Source organism: Alexandromys fortis, unplaced genomic scaffold (genome assembly GCF_014885135.2).
Source record: "Alexandromys fortis isolate MF-2015 unplaced genomic scaffold, M_Fortis_MF-2015_v1.1 scaffold_14, whole genome shotgun sequence".
NCBI classification, from domain to species: domain Eukaryota; kingdom Metazoa; phylum Chordata; class Mammalia; order Rodentia; family Cricetidae; genus Alexandromys; species Alexandromys fortis.
The window spans coordinates 3233920-3259182 of NW_026067910.1; the positions used below are offsets into that span (position 1 = coordinate 3233920).

At 42.1% G+C, this 25263-nt stretch overlaps 1 protein-coding gene across 3 annotated transcripts in view; it reads right to left on the reverse strand.

Moving 5' to 3' along the window:
* Positions 1-10842: 10842 nt before the first annotated feature.
* The window catches only part of Hs3st5 (heparan sulfate-glucosamine 3-sulfotransferase 5), a 264834-nt gene continuing 250413 nt past the window's right edge, over positions 10843-25263 (reverse strand). For 2 of the 3 annotated variants that reach the window (XM_050138000.1, XM_050138001.1), the window contains 2 exons: positions 16395-16533; positions 10898-12576 (listed from right to left, as the gene is read on the reverse strand). In XM_050138000.1, the coding sequence (XP_049993957.1) occupies positions 11643-12576; positions 16395-16501 (1041 nt within the window). In that variant the 5' untranslated portion in view covers positions 16502-16533 and the 3' untranslated portion in view covers positions 10898-11642. Of the gene's footprint in view, positions 12577-16394; positions 16534-25263 lie in introns of all 3 variants that reach the window. The other variant, XM_050138002.1, reaches the window with a different exon arrangement.

The following is a 25263-nucleotide window of genomic DNA, read 5'->3' on the forward strand; positions in this document are numbered from 1 at the left end:
TGCCAGAATCTGTAGGAGTAGCCATTGAGCTTGACTTGTAAACACTGTCAGCTTTGTCATTACCAAAGTTTAGCCTCTTTGTTGAAGTGAGGCTTTAAGGAAATGGCCTTCCTCACCCTTCCCACAATAGACCACATACTACAAAGGTATATCAAATACCATCCTTAGCTGCTGGTCTCTGAATGCATTGTGTAGCAGGTACTGTTTTTCTACAATTACTACAAGTAATGAACTTTAGAGATTGTTGGTACCATTTAATAAGTAGGTGGCATTTTTTATTTGAAATCTTATCTACTATGATAAAAATTATGCATCAACCAAGGAAAAGGGGATATAGGCGATATATTTGCTTATAATACAGAAGAAATATCAAGGACATCATATCCCCAAGGTATGGTAAAATTGCACAGCAGTAATGCCAATACTCACATCTCAGGACCTAGCTTTCAATCCAGGCTGTACATCAGGATTACCTTGGGTGATTTGAAAATAAACATCAAAATATACAAGCTTTTTCCAAGATCAAGCATATTGGGGTCTCCAAAAAATATAATTGAGACATCAGTTCTCTAATATTCTATATAGCCAGTATCAAGAACCCACATGTTGACCATCAAAGAGTAAAAGAAAAGAATTCACCTATGTCTGAGCATCTTGAAGCTTGTACTTCTGAATGCTGTGTAAACCAAGAACCTTCTTCTATTTTCTCACCTTTATATATGCCTTCCCTACTTGATAGCCTCTTTGTGGAAGGACAGTGGGAGACGAGGAACAAGGGCATTTTTATTTTTCACATTTAATTTAAATAAATGAAAGAATAGTTATAAGATAACAGTTTTCCATATTTGGCATGTTCTCTCTCTTTCTAAGTAAATGTTACCATGTTGTACACATGTTGTTACATTAAAGAGCTTGAGAAGATCCATTCATTGCTTTGTGTTGTAAAACCAGTTTCTCGGGGCTCCTGCCTAACACTTTAAGGTCATGAATTTTGTCTTCATCCGTGTTAACTAACTTTCCCCAGAGGAATTTCCATGAAAACAGTTCTTTTTGAGTGCAATTATGACCATAAAATACACACAAACAGAACTGGATGTCATGGATGGTGGGGCTCCACATTCAGAGCCACAGCTTTGTCACTGACAATGGTATGTGTCACTAGGCTTTCTGCCTCTCAGCTCTCTCCTCAATCCCCGCAGGGGTAGATACTGATCTCAACACCTCTTGCTTCTCTGAGAGAATGGTCTATGAGATGCTGAAACAGTTCAGTGAATAAATGCCAACCTTGCCTGCCAGCCTGCCTTGACAGGTAGATGTAGCTCCAGTGGCTCATGTAGGTAGAAGTCAAGAGCTTTTCATGTAATTACAGTTGTTGCTTCTTTATTTGGTGACTGTTCAAAATTATTCTTCCATCAAAATGTATTCCTAAAGGATGTGCCTGTGTCTATCCTATCCAATCAGTCATTTGAGATGCAGCAATTAGATTGATTCATAGAATATCATTTTTAATTCGCTGCTAGCTTTGCCATTAAAGAGTAGAAATGAATGGATCGTGCTTGGTCTGTTTATTTTATTTGCATACTCAGAACTTTATTCAAACAATTAACTTCAGTCATTCTTTAGTTAGTATTTAATAGTAGTTATTTCTTAAACGTGTCTATTTGAATATAAATGATGGTTTTTCCCAATCAACATTGGGGTATAGTGTATCTATAGATCCCTGTCATTCTGTTGAATCCCTGGTCTTAGGAACTGCCCTTCCTTACATATCTACCACATTGTGTCTGGCACTTTCCCAGGATGAGAGGCATTAACATGCAAAAGAGGTAGAATTCAAGTATAATTAACAACAAAATGAGCTCTAATTTCTATGCCATTAGTGAACTAAGACTTTCCCTTGTAAAATTATAAAACAATGAATATTCAAAGCAATGATTTAATGTGATGATAATGGCAATTACTTTATTGTTTTGGTCATTGTTTTTGAAACTTGCAATTTCAATGCATGCTTAATTAGGTATAAAACTAAGCAGCTTGATAGAGAGAATTTAAGGACCTACGCTATGTAGGGCCAACAGCTCTTATGTAAGTAGGTGTCGACAATTGCTGACTTATTATCTATTGTAAAGCATGAAGGACAGTGCCATTTGGTAGCTAACACAAGAAGTTCTTGAAGAATCGACTTTGAAGTTAGCCTTTAGCGCTTAGAAGTTCCAATTGCAATTTATTTAAAGTTTAGTGGGCATTGAGGAGCCCAGCAAAATCCTGCACTGCTTCTAATGCTGGAGACCATGTTTGCCTGGTGAATTGGCCACCAAAGCCATTTTACATAAAAGATCTTAGCATCTCTTGGTTGAGAGCCCATTACAAAAGGGAATGAAATAGGAAGCTAAGTTTAACACAACAGGAAAACTCTCATATTATAATGAAATAGTGATTGACTCATTCAATTGATCATCGTTTATTGGACATATATCAGCTTCTGAGAGTAGCATGCTCTCTCTTTCCTGGATTGGTCTTCTGAGGCTCCAGCCCCATGCTATCATGAGAGGATTCCGACTACTGATGTGGAATGAGCTGGTTTGATGAGTCTTCTTTGGATGACTGTGCTACTAGAAGGGAAAATAAAACAAGAAAAGATGGGTTAGTGGGTTCTCTCTCTCTCTCTCTCTCTCTCTCTCTCTCTCTCTCTCTCTCTGTGTGTGTGTGTGTGTGTACACATGGATGTGAATACCCACCCCTTCTGTTGTAATATCTCTTTGGACATTTGGAAGCTGGTGTGCCAACAGAGCTAACAAGCTCCTACAGCTCCTGGGAAAATTTTGGGAACACATTGCAAGGGCTAGACCCATATAGTTATGAACCAAAAAGAGTAAATAATGTAAATAAAGAATTCTTATTGTATATTTTACTATTTTAAAAGTGTTCGAAAATTGGAAAGGTTAAAATAATTTTTGAGGATAACCACAATATAAGAAATAATTTGGCCTTTAATAAACTCCACTCAGAATAATGGCTTATGTGGTTGAACTGGCTTAATAGGTTGCAGATATAGGCATAGGTAATATCACTGGATGGGTTTTCAGTTATTCCAATATAGTTGTAAAACTTCACTTCAAGTACTTTTGCATCTGCTACTATTTAGATCTTCAGGTAGAGTTTCCAAGGCCATTCTAGGATCCCACAGGGGGCTATCAATTCCATGCTCTCGGAATTTAAAATTTTAAGTTTGAGTCATTGATAGTTTAACCATTTAAACATTAATGACAGAGGGTCAAATATGAAAGATAGAGACAATCACAGAAAATAAACATCTGGTTTGTTTTTAAATATCACTGTGCTTTCAGAGAAACCTGATATAATTCCAAGATGAAAAACTTGTTCAGGTCAAGAAAAATGTAGTGTAAGAGTCACCAAGGAGCCATTGTTAGGGAGTTATTGACAATCACACACATACACACACGCACACACACGGGAACACACACACAGACACACACACACAAGATCATATGTCCAGGTGTACAACCACACAATGCTTGTGTGATCCTATGCAAGTGGGTCAACATCCTTGGCTTGAGGGGCACATAGCTATTCACTAGTGAAATTTCTTGCATTATATGGATTGAAACTTTAGGCAAACTATACTGTTTTCCTGTGTTTTCTGTTCCGAGATGCATACCTTATGCTGGGCTTGAATTTGAGATTCTGCCATTTTAGCTTTCACAATGCTGGGATTACAGGGACGTGCCACTCACCCTGACTTGCAGGCTGTGTTCTGTTATCAAGCAGTTATCAGGTTGGTTGATATGGTTTTGAAATAGTAATGCACTGAACGTGTGTTTTCTTTTGCTTCTGTTCATCATTTGGCTACACAGCAGCTTTGGAATTAGCATTTTAAAGGCAGCTGTGCAAATTTGACACGTTATCATTAGCAGAAGAAAGTCTTGGATTAACCCCATAATGAACTGTCATCATTAGCTTCTTTCAGCAGACTTTCAAACACAAATACATATATCAATAACTATTACCTGTGTATTTAATCTGCACATATTCTAATTTTAATGGTATTTTATATTTTTGTGTATGCTCAATACATCTGAGTATTCCTAGTTGATTAATTCCAACAAGTTGAAATGCATCCAGAAGAACAGGATTAAAAAACAAATTTTAACAAGAAAATTGCCACTTGAAATCCTTTTAAGAACTAGGTAGATATATACAACAAGAAGAATCAATTGTAAAGCTTTTCTTGACAAGTGGTCTTGAGTTGGAGTTCTGGAGGGATGTTTTCTGTTCATATACTCAACAGTAAACTTTCTTTGGTTCCTTTCCTGGTAACTGATAGGTCCTTCAGAAACAAGGAACATATTAGATGATCGATAAGTGGTTTTGAATTCCATTAGCCTTAGGGAAAAGAACATTGTGCTTTCCTACAGGACAGATTTTTTTTTGACCTATTAGAGTGGAACCTGGGGCAAATGGAACAAAGTGGAGGCTCCTAGTCTTAGGGTACATCTGTTTTTCTAAATCTAGTCTGGATTTCACAGGCTTGTAAGAAGAAAGAATTTTTTTTTTGTCTTTTCAGCATCAAAAACAATAATTTTAAATATAAATCTAAAAATAATTGGCTGGAGAGATGGGTAGTGCACTTGCTACACAAGTGCACAACTATGAAGACTTGGGATCAGATCCCCAGAACCCACACAAACATAGAATGTCCATTGAAATAAATCTGTAATCTCTATGATGATTTGAAAGAAAATAGCTCCCAAAGTGAGTGTCACTATTAGGAGGTGTCGTTTTGTTGGAGTGGGTGTAGCCTTGTTGGAGGGAGTGTGTCCCTGTGGAGGTGGGCTTTGAAGTCTCAATTATGCTCAAGCCACACCCAGTAAGTATTTCAGTTTACTTCCTCTTGTCTACACGACGTAGAACTCTCAGCTTCATCTCCAGCACCATGTCTGCCTGTGTGCTGCCATGTCCCACTGTGATGATAATGAACTGAACCTCTGAAACTGTAAGCAATCCCATTAAAGGTTTCCCTTTATCAAAGTTGCCATGAGTTCATTGGGTTTCTTCACAGCAACAGAAACCCTGATTAAGACACTTGGGTTGTAGGCGAGCAAGATGGCTAGACAGCCTAGCCAAACTGGTGGACTCTGGGTTCAAGTGAAAGTTCCTGTCTCAATGAGCAAAAATTATACCTGAGTTCAATTTCTGGCAATGCATGCACATACATGTGGTCCCACTTGGGGACTTAGGGACATGAGCACACACACACACACACACACACGTTATATAAACAGTACTTTAACACAAAATTCTGTGGTAGTTTCCACTATAAAATGTTTATAAACTTTGAGACTGAATGAGGAGGTTCAGAAGAAATAAAGTTTTTTTTTGTTTTGTTTTGTTTTGTTTTGTTTTGTTTTGTTTTGTTTTGTTTCAGGACCGTGTCTCTGGGAAGGTCACTGTGTTGTGTGCATTTACTAGGCCAGGCCAACCTAGGGATCCTCTTATTCTTCAGAACTGCTGTCCGCTATGTGTGGAAATGCCTTTGTGATCCCTCTCTGTGGCCTCATCTCTTGTTCATGAACGCAGAGTACAGACTGGTTGACCGTGACCACATTTAGCGAGCATTTCATTTTCCCTTAGACTCTGGGTTAGTTTTGTGTGGCTGCTATAACTTACCACTAAAATTAGTTCCTGAGAATGAGACAAACTTATTTTTCTTACATTTCTTTAGGTTTGTAAGTCTAACACAAATCCCACTGGACTGAGATCAAATTGTTGCCTGGGCTGGACTTCCCTGTGGAAGCTCCGAAGGAAATTAATCTCCTTGTCTTTTCCTTTTTCAGCTTTTAGTTGCTGAGCATAGTCCTTGATTCATGGCCCCTCTCTCCAACTTCAAAGTCTATAACTGTACATCTCTTTTCTATCAGTTCTACCTTCCCTACCGTCATCCTCTGCCTGGATCTTTAAGTCTCAAGGACCCCTTTGATTCTGTGAGCATGGCTGAGGCCCTCTAGGACAGCATCTCCATGTTAAAATCTTTGCCTGCATCACAGTTTCAGAGACCCTTGCCAGGCCAGGGACTATAGTTCGAAGTTTCTGAGATTAAGACGGGGGAGGATATAGCATGCCTTTTCGGTGTGTGACCGCTTCAGCATACCCTCTGAGTTGGCTCTGAAAAGGCACATTTGCCTCAGTCCTGGGGGAGATGATGAGGCAAGGACAGAAGACCCTATCAGTTGCAATGAAACACAAGAAGAAACCAAGTGAGGGAAGGGGAGAGGAAAGAAGGAAGGGAAGAAAACAACCTTTTCTTTCAGCACCCATTATGTGAAAATTTTCTCCTTGAGGGGAAACTTTTGGAATAATCATTTTAGCATTTATTTTCTTCTGTAAAACCTTAGTCTCATTTGGATGCAGAACTAAGGAGGTATGCCTGCCCTGGTGTCAGGCAAGTTTGTGATGGTCTGACTCATTCAGGTCCCAGAGTAGTCTAATACTAGGTTCATTTGTGAGCCTTCAATCTTACCTTGATTGCGACCCTTTCCCGGCTTTCCTGATCCTGGTAGACTCGTCCATACCTCGGATTGTGCTCTGCAGTGTTCTTCATTGTGCTGTGCTCACATCCTGGAGAGACATGCGCTCTTTCAGCGTGGCATCCTTTGGACATTTTTGTTCCTCTCCTCCAAGCTGCTTGTTCTTCTATAGTGTCTCAGTTTGGGCTCACCTGTTTACACTATGAATTCTATTTGGTGGACACACTGTCTGCAGGCATGACCAATAACTTTCACACTTAAAGATCTATATTAAAATTAGGATCAGGATCAAGGTTCTCATACCTGACAAGCAGCTGTTATGAGTTTCCCTCCCCTGCTTTATGTCTATACTTCATTTACCTCAGTGCGGATTTACCAAAGGGACAGGTAGTTTTGTCTGATGTCAAGAACGGGAAGGGAGTGCAAAGTTGCGGTGTGTTCATTTATAAAAAGAACAAAGTCAACTTCTTCTTCAAAATGACAGTACTTGTCGACCAGAGTCACCTTTCTAAGGCTGCTTTTGCAGAGTAAATCCTTTCACCACAGCTCTGGAGAGCTGGCAGGCTGACAAGGCTCACAGATTGGTGACAGAACTGGCCTGGAAAGACCATGCTTGCTTACTTTGTGAGACCGGAAGGGCTTGCCTCTTCAACCAAGCCTCTTCATAGAGGTGAGATGGGAGCATGAATCTGGAGGGACATGCGTACTGTTGTCTTCCTTCTCAAGTCCCCAATCCATTACTAATTATTATGAAATAGTTCTTAGATTCAAGGAATGGGCAATAAAATGTAATGGTATGCAATCTTAAAAAAATTGAAAATAGTGTCTGAAGAGGTGACTCAGTGGTTAAGAGCACTTGATACTCGTCCAGAGGACCTAGGTTTGCTTCCCAGCACCCACGTGGTGTCTCACATACACATGTAACTCTAGCTTCAGGGGCTCTGATACCTTCTGTTGACTGCTGAGGAAGTCGGGCATGCTCATGATGACACATACATTTATGAAGGCAAAATATGAAGGCAAAATAAAATATTTTAATAGCGCACTATAAATTGAAAATATAAAGGAGCTGTAAGATGTACAGTAAGGCATCATTCATCAGAACGTTATCAAATGGTCCTATTTTGGCTACGTTTCACGTTGGTAGTAGCTATTACAGAGTGGCTTACTAGTAAAAAAATGCATGAACAGATGCAAGGAGATGTGAGTATTTTCTTAAAAAAATACCTGAATAATATGAATTTGGGTACTTTTTTTAAAAAATATGTTGCTGTATATCTTGATACTTTCTGGTAAGATTTGCTTTAAATTTATTTTGAAATGTTCTGTATTTCTACCTTGATACATTATGTTGTTAAGGTTTTGCTATATTTTTTCATTTTCAGGAGGGATGTTTCTGTAGTTTTCTGTTTTGCTTAGACTACACACCCTTCTCCATAATGAAAACTAGCCACCAACTGTGTGCAAAAGAGTAAAAAAAGATTCCAGCAGCAAGACACTATGATCCAAAACCTGGCACTGGGCTTACAAAGGCAATCTGATTTAGCAATTAGCTGATAAGACAAAGCAATAGCTTGTCATCCGAGCTAGAATTTAGACTGTCCTTGGTCACCATCCTCCCTTGAGGAGTCTGCAGTGTCTCTAACTCCCAGTGCTTCTTCCATTAAGATGATCCTTGTATACTGTGACACAGCCTTGACCATGTTCACAGAAGGTTACATTGGCCTTATGAAGTAACACACTGCCTGGCAAAAGACTATTCTTCACAGTCCCTCAACATGCATTCCCTAAATCTAAGGTCATGCATGATTATGAAGAACCTGTCATTTTTTGTGCCAGCAACATTAGCTGTGGGCCAAAGTATCTATCTTAGACGGTTCTTGTATTATACTGCCCTTAGTGAGAAATATTAGTGCTTGAATTAAGGGTGGCTTTATGTGTGGTGGTTTCAGGGGGGTGGGGAATGAACTTGGGCTTTGAAGATCACCATCTTCAGGTCTGAGCAACTCATGCTCTCTTTTGCTACCTTGAGTTCTTTGTATAATTATAGTTGAAATTCCTTGGGTTCCAAAACATTTGTTCCAACTTTATGACTCACTGGAAATGTTGCCATTGCTAAACTCTGTTCTGTTTCCAGCAGAATCTATCTGATGATGTAGCTATACAGTGCCACCAAGCCTCTGGGAGGAAACACAAGGTGTTCATAATGGAAAAGGAGTAACTCATCAAAGAGAGCCCTGGTTCAGTGACCGTAATGAGCTGTGGATTTTTCTAGTCATCTGCTGCCTTTCTGATGACAACAGGACACCTTTTTTTTTTTTTTTTTTTCTAAACAGGGGGCCTTTCAGGCCACAGTGGAAGTGTGCTATTAACTCATATGTTCTTTATTTCTCTACCTGACTTAATTGCTTCTGCTGTGATCCCTTTTCCAGGGAAATGAAGCCTGCCACCCCCAAGGTCTGCCAGATGAGGGCCCTGCTTTGAAAGCTTTGAATCAACTTATTTAGAAAGTGCAGCAACTGGAAATCATGACGCCTTTGGTGTCCTGAACTTGTTGAGCTCAACTAAAGGTACAAAGGTTGGCTTAAGTCAAATGGAATCTTAGAATAAAGTGTGACAATTCCACATGTAGCATTTTAAATCTAGGTTAGAAGGAAAAGTCTGTTCGCTTGTTTTTTTTGTTTTTCAGATCAATTACAGCATGCTGAATGTACCTGATAATTTAAGACTGAATGTCAGAATAGCACTAGGAGTAAATTTCTAATATTCTCATCACACAAATAAAATAGTAGGAGTTTGGGGTGCTAGATATGTTAACTATCTTAATTTGATCATTTTACACGGCACTGCAAAACCATAGCACCATTTTGTATGTGCTAAGTAATACTGGCCAAAATTTACGAATATATAATGATGAAAATAAATACCGGGTCATTTCAGTTGAAATGCCAGTGTTCCCGTGGAGGCATAATTTAATAGTTGCTGCTACAGGTCCGTATTAACTATATGATGCCCTTGTAGAACCTATGTGAGATTAATACCAATCCAGTGGCGATGCCCTGGAATGTAGGATTCAGAGAGCTTGCTCTGATGGTTAGCTGAGAGTTGAGACACCAGGAAGACAGGAACAGGCTTTTGCTATTGGCCTCCTTCCTGCTTAGGAGAGAAGTGACTGACATGAAGACCTCTGACTTGCCTTCCAGAGTCATTGTGCAGTGAGGACTGTCCTGCTGTCCTGCCAGTGTCATGCCAGGGCAGGAGTGTCCTGTTAACTCTGATAGAAGAGAGGATGGCCAAAGCTGCAGCTGCAGAGACCATGCACATTGGTATTGGAAAAGGAAGGACTATTTTTTTTTTTTTTTTGAATCGTCCTCAAATTACTGGACATGAGAAAGTTGAGAAAACAGACCCTTATTACCACGAGGGGAAATTATTCTGGTCAGCTGATTCTCTACATAGCCTAGTGTTCAGTGGAGCCTTCTCGAACATTTCCTCCCTGCTAAGCAACTACGCACACAGATGCACCCGTGTTGATGCTGTATAACTCTCCCTACTTTTTTCTGAAGGGCGTTTAGGACAGAGTTAGACTCTGATGCTCCCAAGGTACCCAGGTTAGTGCTCCTTTCTCAGGGCGGGAATGCGGGCCATCTGTTTGTTCGTGGCAGTGCCGTGCAGTTTGGTCTGAGCAGATTAAGACATTTTCCTGTCAAAGTGAGTTCTGAAACTGTTCTTGCATCGCTGCAGCACCAGCAGCTCTCAGTACAGAGACCAGACATGTGTTCTACTATTATTTTATTTCCTGGTCCGACTGTGATGGGAACTTCAAAGATAATCATGATTCTTTTGTATTGGGCCTCTTTTCTTTCTGGCACAGCAGCATGTGGAGTCTATGTACACACTTGGGGTCAGAGCAGCACCGGAGTTCTCTAAGGTGGCTCTTCTTCCTTGATTTCCAGAAGACTGAGATATTTTTAAAGTGTTTGCAACCTCTATTTTTAAGTACACTTTCACAGGGGATTGGAAATCTAGGGGCAAAGTTAATGACTTCATGGTCCCTCTTAAGGACACAGCTTCTGCGCTGGAGGCCAGCAGAGGGCACACCATGCATGCGCAGCCCTCTCTCTCTCTCTCTCTCTCTCTCTCTCTCTCTCTCTCTCTCTCACACACACACACACACACAAAGAAAAAGAGAAAAAGAGAAACAGAGAGAGAGGGGGCGCACACAGTAAAAGGAGTTTTTAAGAAAAGTTGCACATAGTGTAATTTTAATCCATTCCATTTTTAAATACCACAATAAATTTAATTTTCACAATAAATTAAATAGCCATATTCAGTTTACAAAATAGAATTACTTAGTGTGAAACTGATATTTACAACATTTACAGTATGTACAGGACATTTCTCTGTGTTGACATAGACACGGAAGGAAAAGGACTTGACTCTCCAGCACGCGATTGACATGCTACAAATGACACCATGGTCCATACAAGGAAACAATAGTGCAAAATCACCACAGGAACTTTGGAACAACGTCAATTTTATGAGATAAGACATTCTTTTAAATAACAAAAAAAAAGCATATTCTTGTTTTTATGGCACCAATCCGGTATCTGTGTTAAAGAGCCAGCTTCACTGTAGGACAACCAAACAAGAAACAAAAACCAAGAAAACAAAACAAAACCCGAAAAACCCAGAAAACTGAATCCTCTACTTCCTGATGCTTCGTAGCCATTGGTACATTTTCACACATTCATCTTTTGGCTTAAATCTATGAAAATGGCGGGTGACAAGTTCTGAATCCAAGGAAGACTAACTCGAGATCATCTGAAGTCACTTTCCCCCAGTCCCACCACCTCTACTCTTCTTTTGTAAATAGCTTCAAAGGTGCAGCTCTGCAGGCAGCAATTTAGTGTTCACTCTTTTGTAAATTTTCAGTAGAAAAAGAATTGATCTTGCATTTGGTCACACACCGCATATGTACAAGTATTCATGGAGAAAGGAACTGGGTAGCTGAGTATGGGAAAGTGCGTATTTTAATCTAGAGGAGACGCCACATATCTCCAGGGGACAACACACGGTGTTGTGTGATGGATTGTTCTAGGGCCAGTTCAATGTCCTCCCGGTGATCTGGTAAAATTTTTGATTAAAGGGATGAAAGAACTTGCGCAATTTGGTAACAACGGAGGGGTCTACCTCTGGATGGATGCGCCCCTTGCTGCCCGCCAGGCACTTATTAAAGATAATGTTAAATCGCAAACAGTAAAACCCTCTGGTAGCGTTGAAATATAAATTGTACTGACTTATCCTCGGAGGAAGGTTCAAGAACTTCTCCACGAGCTGCAGTTCCGGCAGAGGCTCGGTGATGAGACGGTCTCCATCCACGACGTGGAACTGTTCAATCGGAAAGTACTTCAGCCAGCGCTCCAGATGTTTCGTGTAGATGCTGGTCCTAACCGCCTTATATTTCGTGTTCACCTCGCAGGTATTAGGGTCTATGGCTAGCTTCTCGAACTTATAGTAGGTTTTGTTCTTCCTCTCTTTCCCCTCTAGCACCTGAGTGTAATCAGAAATCGCTCGTGTGGTCGGCTCCCTGACAATGATCAACAGCTTGATGGATGAGTTCATTTTGTAAATCCTTTCCGGAACCTCTTCTGTGATGAAATAGGCCGGGCTCTTTTCAATTGTGATTTGCTGAGGGTAGGAAAAAGGCATTTTTTTCCTGTACCACTCAATGCCCTTGGCATAGTTCTCATCGTTGTCAAAGAAGTGGATCTCTTGAGAAGCTTTGACCACGGCAGGATGGAGGTTCAACATCTCTAGCAGGGCCCTAGTGCCCCCTTTCCGTACCCCAATGATGATGGCTTTGGGGAGCTGCTGGACCAGGTCATGGAGGCGAACCTGCTCCTTGGAAGAGTTGCCCTTGCGGAACTCATGCAGAAGACCTCTCTTAAACTGCATGGCCCGCAGTGGGAACTCAGCCTGACTGTGGGCGCCACCCAATCGGTTTTCAACAGGGCAAATGGGCTGGAGCCTGCAAGCCAAAGAGAGATACTGTTAGAAACTGATTCCCACTTAACTTCTCATTGTTCTGCATCTGTGCCCAGACTGAGATTCTACATGCATAAATAAAGCCACTGGGTCCCAGGCTGCTGCGATCCATTATGAACATATGTTTAGGAAATTTTATGTTAAGCAACTCTGTGTTCAGTGGAGCACACATAATTGATGGGATTTTTTTATTAGTGCTCCTTAAAAATTTTATTCACCAAGCACTTAATTGACTACGGCGTGTACTTATGCTCACAGTACAAGATAGACAAGTGACACCAGCCATACTAATAGCTTTTTAACAGCTCACCAGTTAAAAATCATTCAGAAATTGGGAAGGCAGAAGATTATAATCTTCAGCTAAGACGCTGAAGGGCAAAGAGGGGGGCCATTTATTTCAGGCGTCGTGTGGAATTGTTTCTTTCTTTTGTTCTTCTCCTTTGGCAGCCTAGCGCCATTCACATGGCCCCTTAGCATCCTTGAGATACAGTTGGAGAGGGGGCTCCGATCCCTGTGATTGGCTTTTTGCATCACCATTGTGCAGAACTCCAGTCTTTCATTCTGTGAGAATTTCTGCCCCTCATCCTTGGGGATAGGCAGAGGAGGGCTCTACTTCTGACTCTCTTCCCATGTCTATCTAAAAAGGTCAAGTTTCTGCATCCATCTTGATGATTGTACAAACAATCCCAAGCATCACTGTTCTGTGTATGATCCACCACTCCTGCAACCAGAAATCTGAAAGAAAGACTTTGATGGGTCCAGAAATCCCAAATTTTCATCCCAAGCAATTTAATTCAGGAACTAGAGTTTATAAGATAAGGAATGCAATGGATAGAACCAGGAATGATAAACAACTCTATATTTTTCTGAGAAAAATGTAGTAATAGCCACAATAACAATAGAACAAAATGACTACTTTAGCATGACCTCTACATATGGTTAGAAAATTGTGTGTACTTTTATATATAATCTGATGATAAGTTGAAATTCACTCTAATTAAAAGTCAACTAGGTTGATTTAGGAAGTCATTTTAGGCTTATTGGTCAAAGGGGATAATACTAATCAAAATGGCTATTAAATTATTTCTTCTAGATGAAGTTTTCTAATGACTGCAGTAACTTGGAGTCTCTCTCCTTCTCTATGGCAATGAAGCTGTCTCTTGCTTTCCCAAGAGGTCCCATTGCATCTTTAAGCCATGTTAAACCAATTGTGTGTAACTTAGGGGAATGGTGTTGTGTTTGCTCTGTTTATCTAGGCCTATATCATAATCTTTAAGAAAAATAAAAATGTGTTAGTTTTTTCTAATATTTATTCTATGATTCTTGAAACAACTCACATTCATTTCAGAAAGTTGAAAACAAGCAATGGAAATCCATTGTGAAAAGAGGGCTCATCACTGATTTGGCTAGGGTTCCTTTCACTGTGATAAAATACCTATGGCCAAGGCCAGTCTTAGGGAGGAAAGGATTTATTTCAGCTTTCATTCCCATACCACAGTCCATCATGGAAGGAAATCAGGGTGGGAACCCAAGACAGGAACATGGTGGCAGAAACTAAGGCAAAAGCCCTGGAGGAAAGCAACTTACTGGCTTGTTTAGTCTGCTTTTCTTAGGATGAACTGCTCAAGGGTGGCACTGTCCATAATGTACTGGGCCCTCCACATCAATCAAAAACTACACTACAGGCTTGTTTACAGGCCAATCTGATGGAGCTATTTTCTCAGTAGAGAGCCCCTTTTCCCAATTGAGTTAATCTTGTATCATTGAAAAAAAAAATCAAACGAACCAGGACAACAGTTGATGTTTTAGGAAAATGTGAATTTATAAATTCATTGGAATTGTTATTCTAGGGTTCTAATTGAATGCTACAAAGTTGTCAACAGATACATGGTTAAAAGTGTTTTTTTATTGTAGCACCTTTGAGGATAGTATAAATTAGCCTTTTTGTCCTTCTTGGGCTCTATCTATAAAGCTGGCACTATTTCTCTGAGATATTCACTGACAGACATGTCTCCTAGGTATGTAGAATGATGCTAGTAATGTTTCTGTGAACACTGAAGCAATCATCTCTCAAATATTATTCTGTAAGATTTAATTCTCTTGTTCAACCCTGGGTGAAAATGTTGACAAGGACATCTCCAGGAGTAACTAAGCAGGACTGGAACTCCTTCTATCTGGAAAGGGCCGCCTTCTTTCTGAACTTGCCTCTTCTTTCTGCTTCCTACCCTGGAAGATCAAACCCTATAAAGACAGTTGCTTTATGGAAGCCCCCAGTAAAAAGAACAGGTAAAGATAGGAGAAAATATCTCACTCCCCTGCTTCTTGAAGAGCAGTTCTAAGGCTGCCAGACCCAAAGCAGAATTTAATACTGGAAGAGACACAAGGGAAGTAACTCAGGCTTTTTCCCAGAAAGCAGTCTCCAGTTACTAATAAGGGTAAAGCCTGAAGAAGCACGTGACATTTTCAGACAAAATGTATTTAAAATCTTAAGCAATGTACTGTGGGAAAGGCCACCAGATGATGGAATTTCTTACACAAGCCATCCCACTAAAGAGTTGAGAGGAAAACCACTACTAGCCGATTGATAAATGTGTTCATAGCTATAACACCAATTACTCAATAAAATGTCAATGATCGGCAACTAATGATGTTGGGAAGACTTCATATTGAAGTTCTGTTATAGACATAGGTCAGATGTTGTTGTCTCAAGGCTTTTCACTATTAAATGGCACGTCAAGAATAAACACTGGAATGCCAGCACCGAGTGATAAGCTCGCAGTTAGATCTGCCACAATTACAAAGTAGAAGGAATTTTTGATGGGAAAGCATCAAAAGGGGGTTAATGCTTATCAGTTAAGCTGGACACTGGCTGAAGGAAAGTAAGGACCATTGTTGTATTGCTTCACAACACTGGAACGACAGGATATTGAGAAGAAAACAGAACTGTTTCCATTTAAAAATGTGGATGTGTTTTTTTGTTGATTTTGGGAACCGAATGGGACAAAGAATCCAGTCTTTCACTACAAGAATTAATTCAAAGGGGGAGGGGAGGATAGCAGCTTCTTTATTTCAGAAACTAAGCTCTCAATATTTCCCTGTCACCCTGGCTGTAGAACCCTTAAGGAACATCTCAGGGACACACAACTGTCATGGTGGGGACTCCAGCAGGCCCGGCACCTCTCAACAGTTTGCCTATTAAGAGCCAACCCCTAACGCTGTAATTTCCTCTCTATGGATTTTCCAATGCCTTCTGGGAAATCATTCTGTGTGACAGCATCCTTGTTGGGTACCCGAACGCCAGAGTTAATTAACATAGTTAAAAAATCCATGCCCGTAGCCATCCTTCCAGGGCAGGGGACTGCAAGCTTGATGAGCTTCTTTACTGGTGCATACATAATTGTCCACTCATAAATTTCAAAATGAAGAGACATAGTCCGATCACCACTGTGCCGTCATGGCTGACGGTCAGCACCAGGCACACACAGGCCATACTGGGTTCTAGTCAGTGATGGTATCATTTATTTATTTGTTATGTGCCTATCTTTATGACTTCTCTAAGCATGAGTGTTAGTGCTCCCAGAATACAGATTAATTTGAATGAAGCATCTTGGTTTGAGCTGTGTGGAACTTGTACCTTTAAGGTCTTAATGAATCAAAATCAACAGCACAGAAAAGTGTTTTTTCTTGGAAGTCTTGAGGGACAAAAAAAAAATGGATTAACTCAAAGTTATAGCCCAAGGAAGCTCACATCAGGAGATACAGAAGGTTGCATGAGTAGAAAGCATGTATTTAACCACCTACCTATCCAAGCTCCCAACTCTGGCAACTAGATACAGCAGGCTCCCAACAGCAAGGCTTCCCAGCACCAGGAGCTTCTGTCTCAGCCACACCTGCTGTTTGAAGAGCATGGCCCTCCATCAACCTTCAGGACTGCCACAGCCTGAAAGCAGAGAGAAGGTGCATGTCAGCGGTTGTCAAAATGGAGACCAGCGATTAAGCAACAAAGAGATAGCACACCAACATCGGCAGGTTTCATGGTGTAGCTGATTTTCACAAAACTTACCTTTCTTTCTTTCTGTTTTTAAAACCTAGCCTGTTCTGTAAGATCAACTATCAATTCTGTGGGGATTACACAGAATTTGTTCTGTCTTCAAAAATTTCTTAAGCACATAAAAATTCAAACATACATACATACTTGCATTCATATCTAGACAGACAGACAGAATACTGAGAAAATGAACAACCCGAGGCTTTATCAGTAAGGCAACAAACTGGAAAACTGCAGTTAAAATAAGGGAATGAATGCTGAAATTCCCGTTTAGTAAATGGTCACTTGGGACTTAACGGTAGCATCCTTGTCTTAGACCTTTTTGCTCTGCTTCGCTGGTGAATGGAACAAAAGGGTCTGATTCAAAAGTGACAGTTTCCTGAGGTTAGCAGAGGTGAGTATCCAGCCTGCCTATGCTTGAAGTCTCCAAGGAGTTTTCTGCTGGCCTTCATGTCTCCTCCCAGTCCAGGAATCTGGAAACACATTTTGACTAGTGGTCCTACTGTGTGGCCTCTCCAGGCTCCCAGGGAAACTGAACAGGTTGGGTTTTATCAGACTTACTTTTACCTCACTAGAAAGTTTATCTGGAAGCTTTGTTCTCTCGTACATGAGAAGTGTAGTGTAAGGCTTTACTTGTGCCGTTATTATATTCTGGAGAAAAAAAATATAAGCTCCAAATTCAGACTTCTTATTGAAAATAAATCCAATCTCCTTTCAAGATGAGATTGTTTGGTTCTTATTGAAACTGAAAATAGTAATCTGAGAAGACAGAAATGGAGCGCTGGCTGGAAAAGATCTCACTGCAAAGGTATCTCCACGTGTGTTATGTGGAGATTCCTGCCGTGCAAAAGGGGAATGCTGGCTTGTCAGGATGACCTAGACTCATTTATCAAGAAACTGCTGAGCGCCAATAGCATTCTCCACTATTAGAGTAGGTACACAGAGATTTCAAAAATGTTCCAAAAGAGTTTCAGCCTTTGGGCAACTGGCCACGTGATTAGAAAGTCATGGAACAACCAGAGAACACAACCCATGTCTCAATGTGTGGATATATGTTGGTAAAAGACACCGTGGGCTCCATAAAACTTCAGTTTTTATTTGCTAGGGAAACTGTAGGAAGTCATCCATAGAGAGGTCATAGGAACAGATAAAGGAGCTTGCTCATGTGCTCGGCTCTGTGCTGGGTGCTACAGAGAATCACGAACAATTAGACAGACACAGTCCTTGCCCACTTGGGATCTACACTCCAGTGTGAAAGTCAGATGGTAAGTCAACAAACCTATATGGGATTAAAAGATACTTACAAATTATATGAAACGTCACAAAGGAAAATTATAGGAGAAAAGAAGTCGCAGGGAGTTTCTGGTCTCCCTGGAGGAGGGAGTGTTGGGTAACACACTGGGGAGGATAGATACTAAGGAGGCAGGAGGCAAGGTGGGGTAACAGGGGGCAGAAGAACCACTATGCCTGAGAGCTGGGGCAGGAAATGCTTGGCTCTCATGATAAGTGAAAGCAGGTGGGGCAGCAGTATAGAAAAGAATGTAAAAGGGGTTTACTGAAGTCTACTCTGGTAAGCACACGGTCGAGATGCTATTTCAGGAAACCCCAGGCTTAAATGCAAATACTGTTGCAGGATACACACAGCAAGGCAAGAACCAGGTCCAGCGTAGAATCCCCGGACCTTTCTTTCCTTAGCCACAGATGTGGCGGCTTGTGACCCCTCCACATGCTGTGGCTTGAATGGGTAATGACCCCCACAGGCGCCAGCATCGAGTGCTTGGTCCTCAGCTGGTGGCGCTGTTTGGGAGGATTATGAAACAGTTAGGGGGTGGAGCCTTACCGGAGGAAATATGTCACCTGGCCTTGAGATTTTTATGGTCTGGCCCCACTTCCCGTGTTGCCGTGGTTTCCCCCACCTTGATGCTCTCTATCCCTCTGAAACCGTAAGCCAAAGTAAAACCCCCTTTCCGCTAAGTTGCTTTTGGGCGCCTGACTTTTATTACAGCAACAGAAAAGGAATGAATGCCCTGTGCTGTGCTGCTGCAGGGAGAAGGAAGGGAGTTCTCTAAGTAGCGAGGCTCCTCAAAGGCTTATGGGCTTTCCTGACTAAAGGATTACACATCCTTTCCGCTTTAGTGTGAATGAATTACATGCGCGCGTGTTCACAGACAAACAGGGTGAGCTGAGGGGAAAATTCTCAGAGCTTCAGTGGGAGTCGACAGCTTTCCGCAGAGGACCAAGCGAACAGGCCTAAGAAACAGTTTGGCTCTCAGAGGTATTTATCCAGGGTGCCCACACCATCCTGCTCAAAAGTGTGGCACAGTGCTTTATCTACTGTCGCAGCTCCTCACTCCACCTGTCTGTCTTCAATGCCTCGCCACCTAAGCGCTAAAATTCAGGGTTCATTCTGCATCCTCCATGAAGAATTCTCCAGGGGAGGCTCCTGCCCGTGGTCCAGCTTCCTCCGAGCACTAGAACCACACACTGATTCACTGCTCTAAAACCTGATGGAATTTATAAGTATGGGAAAGCTAACTGAAAGGATTTGAGCCTTATTCAGTTTGTTTTGCTGTCTAGGCCAAAGAATCTCTCTAGGAGCTTGGCAGAGACACTTTAGGAATCACAGGTTCTCCCTCTTAGAGGTGCAAGGCTGATGGTTCTGCTCTAAGCCTGCGTTTGCAATTGCAGGTGAGAAAACCACTTCATTGAATGTTGCTTTCCACTACCATGTATGTCTGACCACCCTAGCCGGAGAATTTCTTCATGCCTTCTTCTGTCCAGGCACTCGGCCATCCTCCCATGCCTATGTGTGTGTGTGTTTAAATAACACATAGGTATGTTCTCTATACTCTTATTCTATGGGACTGTAGAGCCTAGTTAATCTTCCTAATATAAGCTGTTTTGTCCCTGACCTGTTTGGGAGCTGTTTACTGGATCAAGTCCAGTAGGCCAGGCCTTTCTTCCAAGGCTTAGTGTGATGGCCAGCATCTTTCCCTTCCATGAGTTGCCTACACTCGCCTCTGTGCCCGCTTGGCTATCTCCTTTCTGCTCTCCATCCCTTTTAGCTTTGATGCTCCTGTTAGTGTCCTCACTGGCAGAGAACGTCTTTCCTATGTCTCTTAGCATTTCCAGGTCCCACTGATTCTTTTCAGGAGGGTTCATCAAGGAGTAAACATCCCACCGCACTTCCCGCCAGCTGGTAGGAATGGATCTGGTCCATTGTACTGAAAATTAGAGGGCCAAAGGGGCATATCTAGGCCTGGGAATAGAGCTTGGAAAGTGTTTGCTCGTGTGGGTAAGCAAAGTTCTGAAGTGACCTTTTGGTTGGACGCTGCTTAAGAATGGCAAGTGAGGATAAGAAGAAAAAGGGAGGGAACATAAAGGCTGCTGAGGTCCAGGACTCAGGGACTAGAACCTTTACCAATTTCCTGTAGAAATGTTTGTTCAAGCCTGTATTGCCTTGGACTGTTAAGCCTGACGAACTCTGAGGTTATTTTTTCTATGACCCCTGAGAATCTTTCAATCTCACCGTGACCCCCAAGCACCTCAACTATAGACTCTGACCTCTGGACAAGCCCACATGTTCTCATGTAGGTTTTTCTCTGTGGGATGTGCTGGTACGTCCAATATACATGCAGTTCAGGTTCCCTGTGTGCAAGATGCCTTAAATGTGTCTGCTAGGATTTGCTCTAGCTTCCTGTTTGAAGAGCTGGCATAGTCCTCAGACGGATTCCTCTTACGCTCTATCTGGCCCATCACCCCATTCAAGCACCTTCAGGTCTGCTGCGGTGGGGAGGGTGTCTGCATGTGAGATCTCAGCTGCCATGGGAGCTGCCAGTGACACACAGCAGACACCACAGTCTCAGTGCCAGGAGCCTGTTCTAGTTTAGTTTTATCATGGGAACCTTCTGAAATTTGTTTTCCTCACCTGTAGAGTGAAGACAATAGTGCCTGTCTCATTGGATTAGCGTGACATGGACCCCGGGAGAGAACTTTGAAAGTATCATAGCACGTTACAGAACTGAACCTTAATTAATATCTCGAGGAGGCAAATTAATTAGTTCTTGCATTTTGAAAAGGAAAATGATAGAATAGATGTAGTTCTCATAAGTAGTATAATTGGATTGTGGAAAACATAGGGTCATTTTAAGCATAAATAACTTTTAATGGGATCGCCTATTAAATATTCAAATACCAACACTGGAGTTTCTGTTCATGTAAGATGGTGGGCATGGACATGTGCTCATGTACATACAGCCAAGGCTTGTCTTGATGAGCTAAACCCTCCGGGAACTTTTGAGGGATGGAGAGGTCTCGCCAGTATGTCCCAGTGACAGTCTTTAGGAGAAAGACAGTGACATTTTCTTCTATTTTATAGACAGTGACAGGGATGATGTGAGAGAAGTCCTAGAATAAATTTTTTCTGAAGAAAATGTAAGATATTGACTGAGAGTCAGGATGCCCATTTTGTTTTTCTATAGTATCAAGAAGTGTTTAAGAGCCTTTAAAAGTTGGGGTCTCAAACACTAGGAGTTGTCCCTCTTAGTCTGAGAATACAACAAAATGGTATAGACTTGATCTTTATGGGCAGATGGAGAGCTGATGCTATTTCAGTCATAGTTTACCAGAGCAGCTGTGATAATTGGTTTTGGTTGTCAACTTGAGTGGATCTGATTTTAACTAAGGCAAGACTCTGGGTGATGGTTGAGGCCATTTCCTGGAAGGGTTGATAGCTGGGGAAGGAAGATTTCCCCTTGACAGATGGCAGCACCTTTTGCCAGCAATCCAGACAGAAAGGGGTCTGAGGGAGATGCAGTGCTGTTTTTGCCTGCCTGCCTTCACTCCTGATGGTGAATGCATCTACACCGCTACTGCTTTTGCTACCTTCGCTAACATTGGAAACCAGCTCCTTCAGCCTTCCCATTTTGACAGAAGTCTCTCCAGGACTCCTCTAGACCATCAGTACCAGACTGAGAATCTGAGGCATCTAGCCTCATGGCTAAGCAGCTCCTGGTACCCTACACATCTTCCCTGCCTTAAGGGCTAAAGGTTCTCAGCCTCTCTAGTGTGCAGACAGCCACTGGCTGGGATACCCAATCTGTATTGGGCAAGCCAATCTAATATGTTCCTTTTCTAATCTGCTTTCATTCTATCTGTGTTGTTCCTCTAGAGAATGCTGGCTAAAACCCTGTTATATTGGAAACAGGTAGTTTATAATGATTTTAAATGTTTGTAACATATTTTTATGGGCCTAGAGTGATATTTAAGTCCTTACTTGTCTCTTATTTTTTCTCTCTCAGTATCTCATTTTGTGTTTCAAGAACAACACAGTTTCTGTTTCTTCCACCAGGAAAACTTCCACAGACATAGTGTACGAGCCGAACACAGTCAGTATCTACAAGAGAGTACGTGGCCAGAAACAACAAGCTGCAGAGACATCTGGCTGTTTCACTAAAACAGCAGTCAGCAAAGAAAGAAATAATTCCCAAGCTCCAACCAAGATATGAAGGGATTCAGAAATAATAATGATACAGATATGCTCAAGTGTTGCTCAGGGGCTTGCAGACACGGGTCCTGCAAGCCCCTGGTAGCAGTAACAACAATAATGGGAATGATAACAACAGAGTTCATTAAAACAGCTGAACTTCTACGGCAGAATGGCTCCTGCGAAATCACAGCCCTCTTTTGAGTACTAGCTCTGTCATCCCAGGAAACAGCCTTCAGAGGCAGACAAGATGCGTGTCTATGGCTACCAGGCTCTGTTCTCTTCACATTTATTTTCTGTCGTAATGCAACAGACTTGTAAAGTACAAGCTGTTTTATTTTATTTTTTGGATGGATAATGAGGAACAGAGAGAGACACAGATTACTTACCCAGGGGCATGTGCTAGCACATGCAGAGGGAGGACTCAAATTCAGAGCTTTGTGACCCCCCAAAGGGTGGGGCTCCTAGACTATTGCACCACTTAAACCCCCAGACGCTCTCTTGAGAGAATCTAGGAAAGCTTATTCACTGGTGGACCAGGGCAGACAAATAATATAACTTGTCCTTGAATCTTGAAGAGGTAGAAAAAGCAGAGGAGAAAAAGTTTCTATGGAAAAGAGAACTGGAAAGGGAAACAATTGTGTGGTTCCAGCCCTCTTAAAGGAGGAGGAACGTTGGTGAGGGATAGCAAGCAAATTAAGGAGGAGGAAGGCTGGTGAGTTATGGCGGTCCAATCAATGGCCGAAAGCACTTCAGAGCTGTTAGGCAGCTCCTCTTTCATCACACCACGCGGAATGCAGACTCACCAGAACGTGAGGCCCTCAACTGCCTTCTGCCTCGTCCCTATGAAAGATTTTATAGTTAATGATGAAAATATTGGTCTTGACTGCCATCTGTCACCTACTCAGGTTATCGTGTGCTGGCTTTCAGGAGACCCTGATGAAATCTGCTTAGTACCTTTACATTACCACTGTGTCCCGCTGGCCCCCCCAGCCCTTCCCCTGAGTACCGTAGTCCACAGCTCCCCATCTGCCCGCCAGTTCATCCTAGAAGAAGCCCAGAAGTTCATCAGCCTTGGTTTTTCGCTCAGCGCCCTTGGTTCCATCTGTAGGGCACTGTCATTTGTCACTGCTGCGATCCAGGTCGCTGTCTCGCTCATGCTAACCATTATGGCCTCCTGAGTGGCCTCCTACTATTAGTTTTGCCTCTGCTTCAATTTATTTTCCACTCCGATGCCAGATGGATCTTTGTCAATGGAAATCTGATCTCGTTGCCTCCAGGCTTAATATTCTTTAATGGGTCCCTATCAGTGAGGTGGGTTTACAGGGTCCTTTACCCCTTTCCACCTCACTGTCCCCCCTCCCCATCTATACTTAATAGCTTCAGCACAGAGAATGGATTGTCATTCTTGAATTGGGAGTGGTCCCCAATTTTTTTTGAGGTTCTTACAGCCCCTAAACAGAGCTCTGTGAGTAGTACACAGGTCTTCACCGCCAGGCTGATGCTCCCTCTGTCTCCTCTAGGCCTCATGTTCTCATCTTAGTTCTTTCGGAGTCTTTCTGGTTATCAGGGAAGGCTGAGATTTTCTTTCCGTGTGCCACGATGGCCAGCCGCCACCACAGAATTCTACTTAACCCAAAATGGCTGACTTGCGTGTCCTCCCATAATGTCAGTTTCCAGATTAAGAGTGTGTGTTTTCGTTATTGAATTATCACCAGCGCTTAGGGTGGCAGATGCTCTGCAAACAATTGCTGAATAATCAAATCAGTCAGATGGGATGGCCTTTAATATCCTGAAAGCTGTGACACCTGGACACCACCTCTCTTTAACTGAATTGAAACACTTTATCTTTGCAGGGTGCTTGCAGGCTCATCAAGAGTTATGCGTCTGAAAGTGATCTCATTTTCCTAGCTTTTTGAGAAAACCTGGGTACTTAACTATCCTTTGTCTGGATTCAGCTGTTGTTAACATTTTGCTATATACTTTTTTTGTCCCTCTTATTGCTGTGTAAACACATTTTGCTTTTACTGATCCATTTGAAAGTTTGTAGCAGACTCAGCCCTGCAGCATCAGAAGGCCCCATATGATGAGCGCCAGACCTGGCAGAGAGGGAAGGCAGTGGCATTTGTGTCTCAGAGGTCTGGGAGCTGAAGTGGTCCTGTCCGAAGTCCAAACTGCCTAGTGTACCAACTGTAAGCTGTCAGCCTTAGGCTTCCCACAGCCCCACTCCTGTCTTTCAGGAAAAGCTGCAAATTTTACAGATCCTACCAGTAGAAACCGATGTAGCCCCACCTTTCCCTAAATTCAATCTGTGAAGTTTGATGAGCTGGGTAACCAAAACAAACAGACCAAAAAATAAAAAAAAATAAACAAAAAGAAGGAAGCCAGACTGACAGAAGGGAGGCAGAGAAAATATTCCCACAAGAGTTCTTGTCAAATATACTTCACTCCCCCTCCTTTAAATTTCTTTAAAGAAAGACAGCCGAGGAAGCCACTTGTTATTCTAACGTGAGTGGTGGAGGTTGGGTAACACCCATCTGCTGACAAGCGACAATAGCTCCTATCACAAGCCAGTTGCTCTGTGTGTGTGTGTCTGACTATTTGTGTGTGTGTGTCTGAGTCTCTCAGTGTGTGTGTGTGTGAGTGTTTATGTCTCTGTGTGCCTTTGTGTGTGTGTCTATATGTGTGTCTCTGTCTGTGTGTGTGTCTGCATGTCTTTCTGTGTCTTTGTGTGTCTATGTGTGTAACTGTGTGCATGTCTGTATACGCGCAGGTCAGATACTAACATGGGGTGTCTTGGCTACTCCTTATTTTTCTTGGACCGGTTTTCTCCCTAAACCTGGAACTCACCGATAGAGCTAGACTAGCGAGTCAGAAAGCCCCAGTCGTTGTGCTGTGTCTGCCTCCTTGGTGCTGAGATTACAGGTGTGTTTTCGCTCAATCTGGCTTTTTTACTTGGTGCTAGAGATCAAATTTGGTTCCTCATGCTTCTGTGGTAAACACTTTACTGACATAGTCCTATTTCCTGCCCCTTAAAGTCACTATTAAAAATTAGATTATAGCCTGGTGAGGTGGCCTACAACTGTGACCCTAGCTCTCATGAGACAGAGGCAGGAGGATTGGTAATTAAAGTCCAG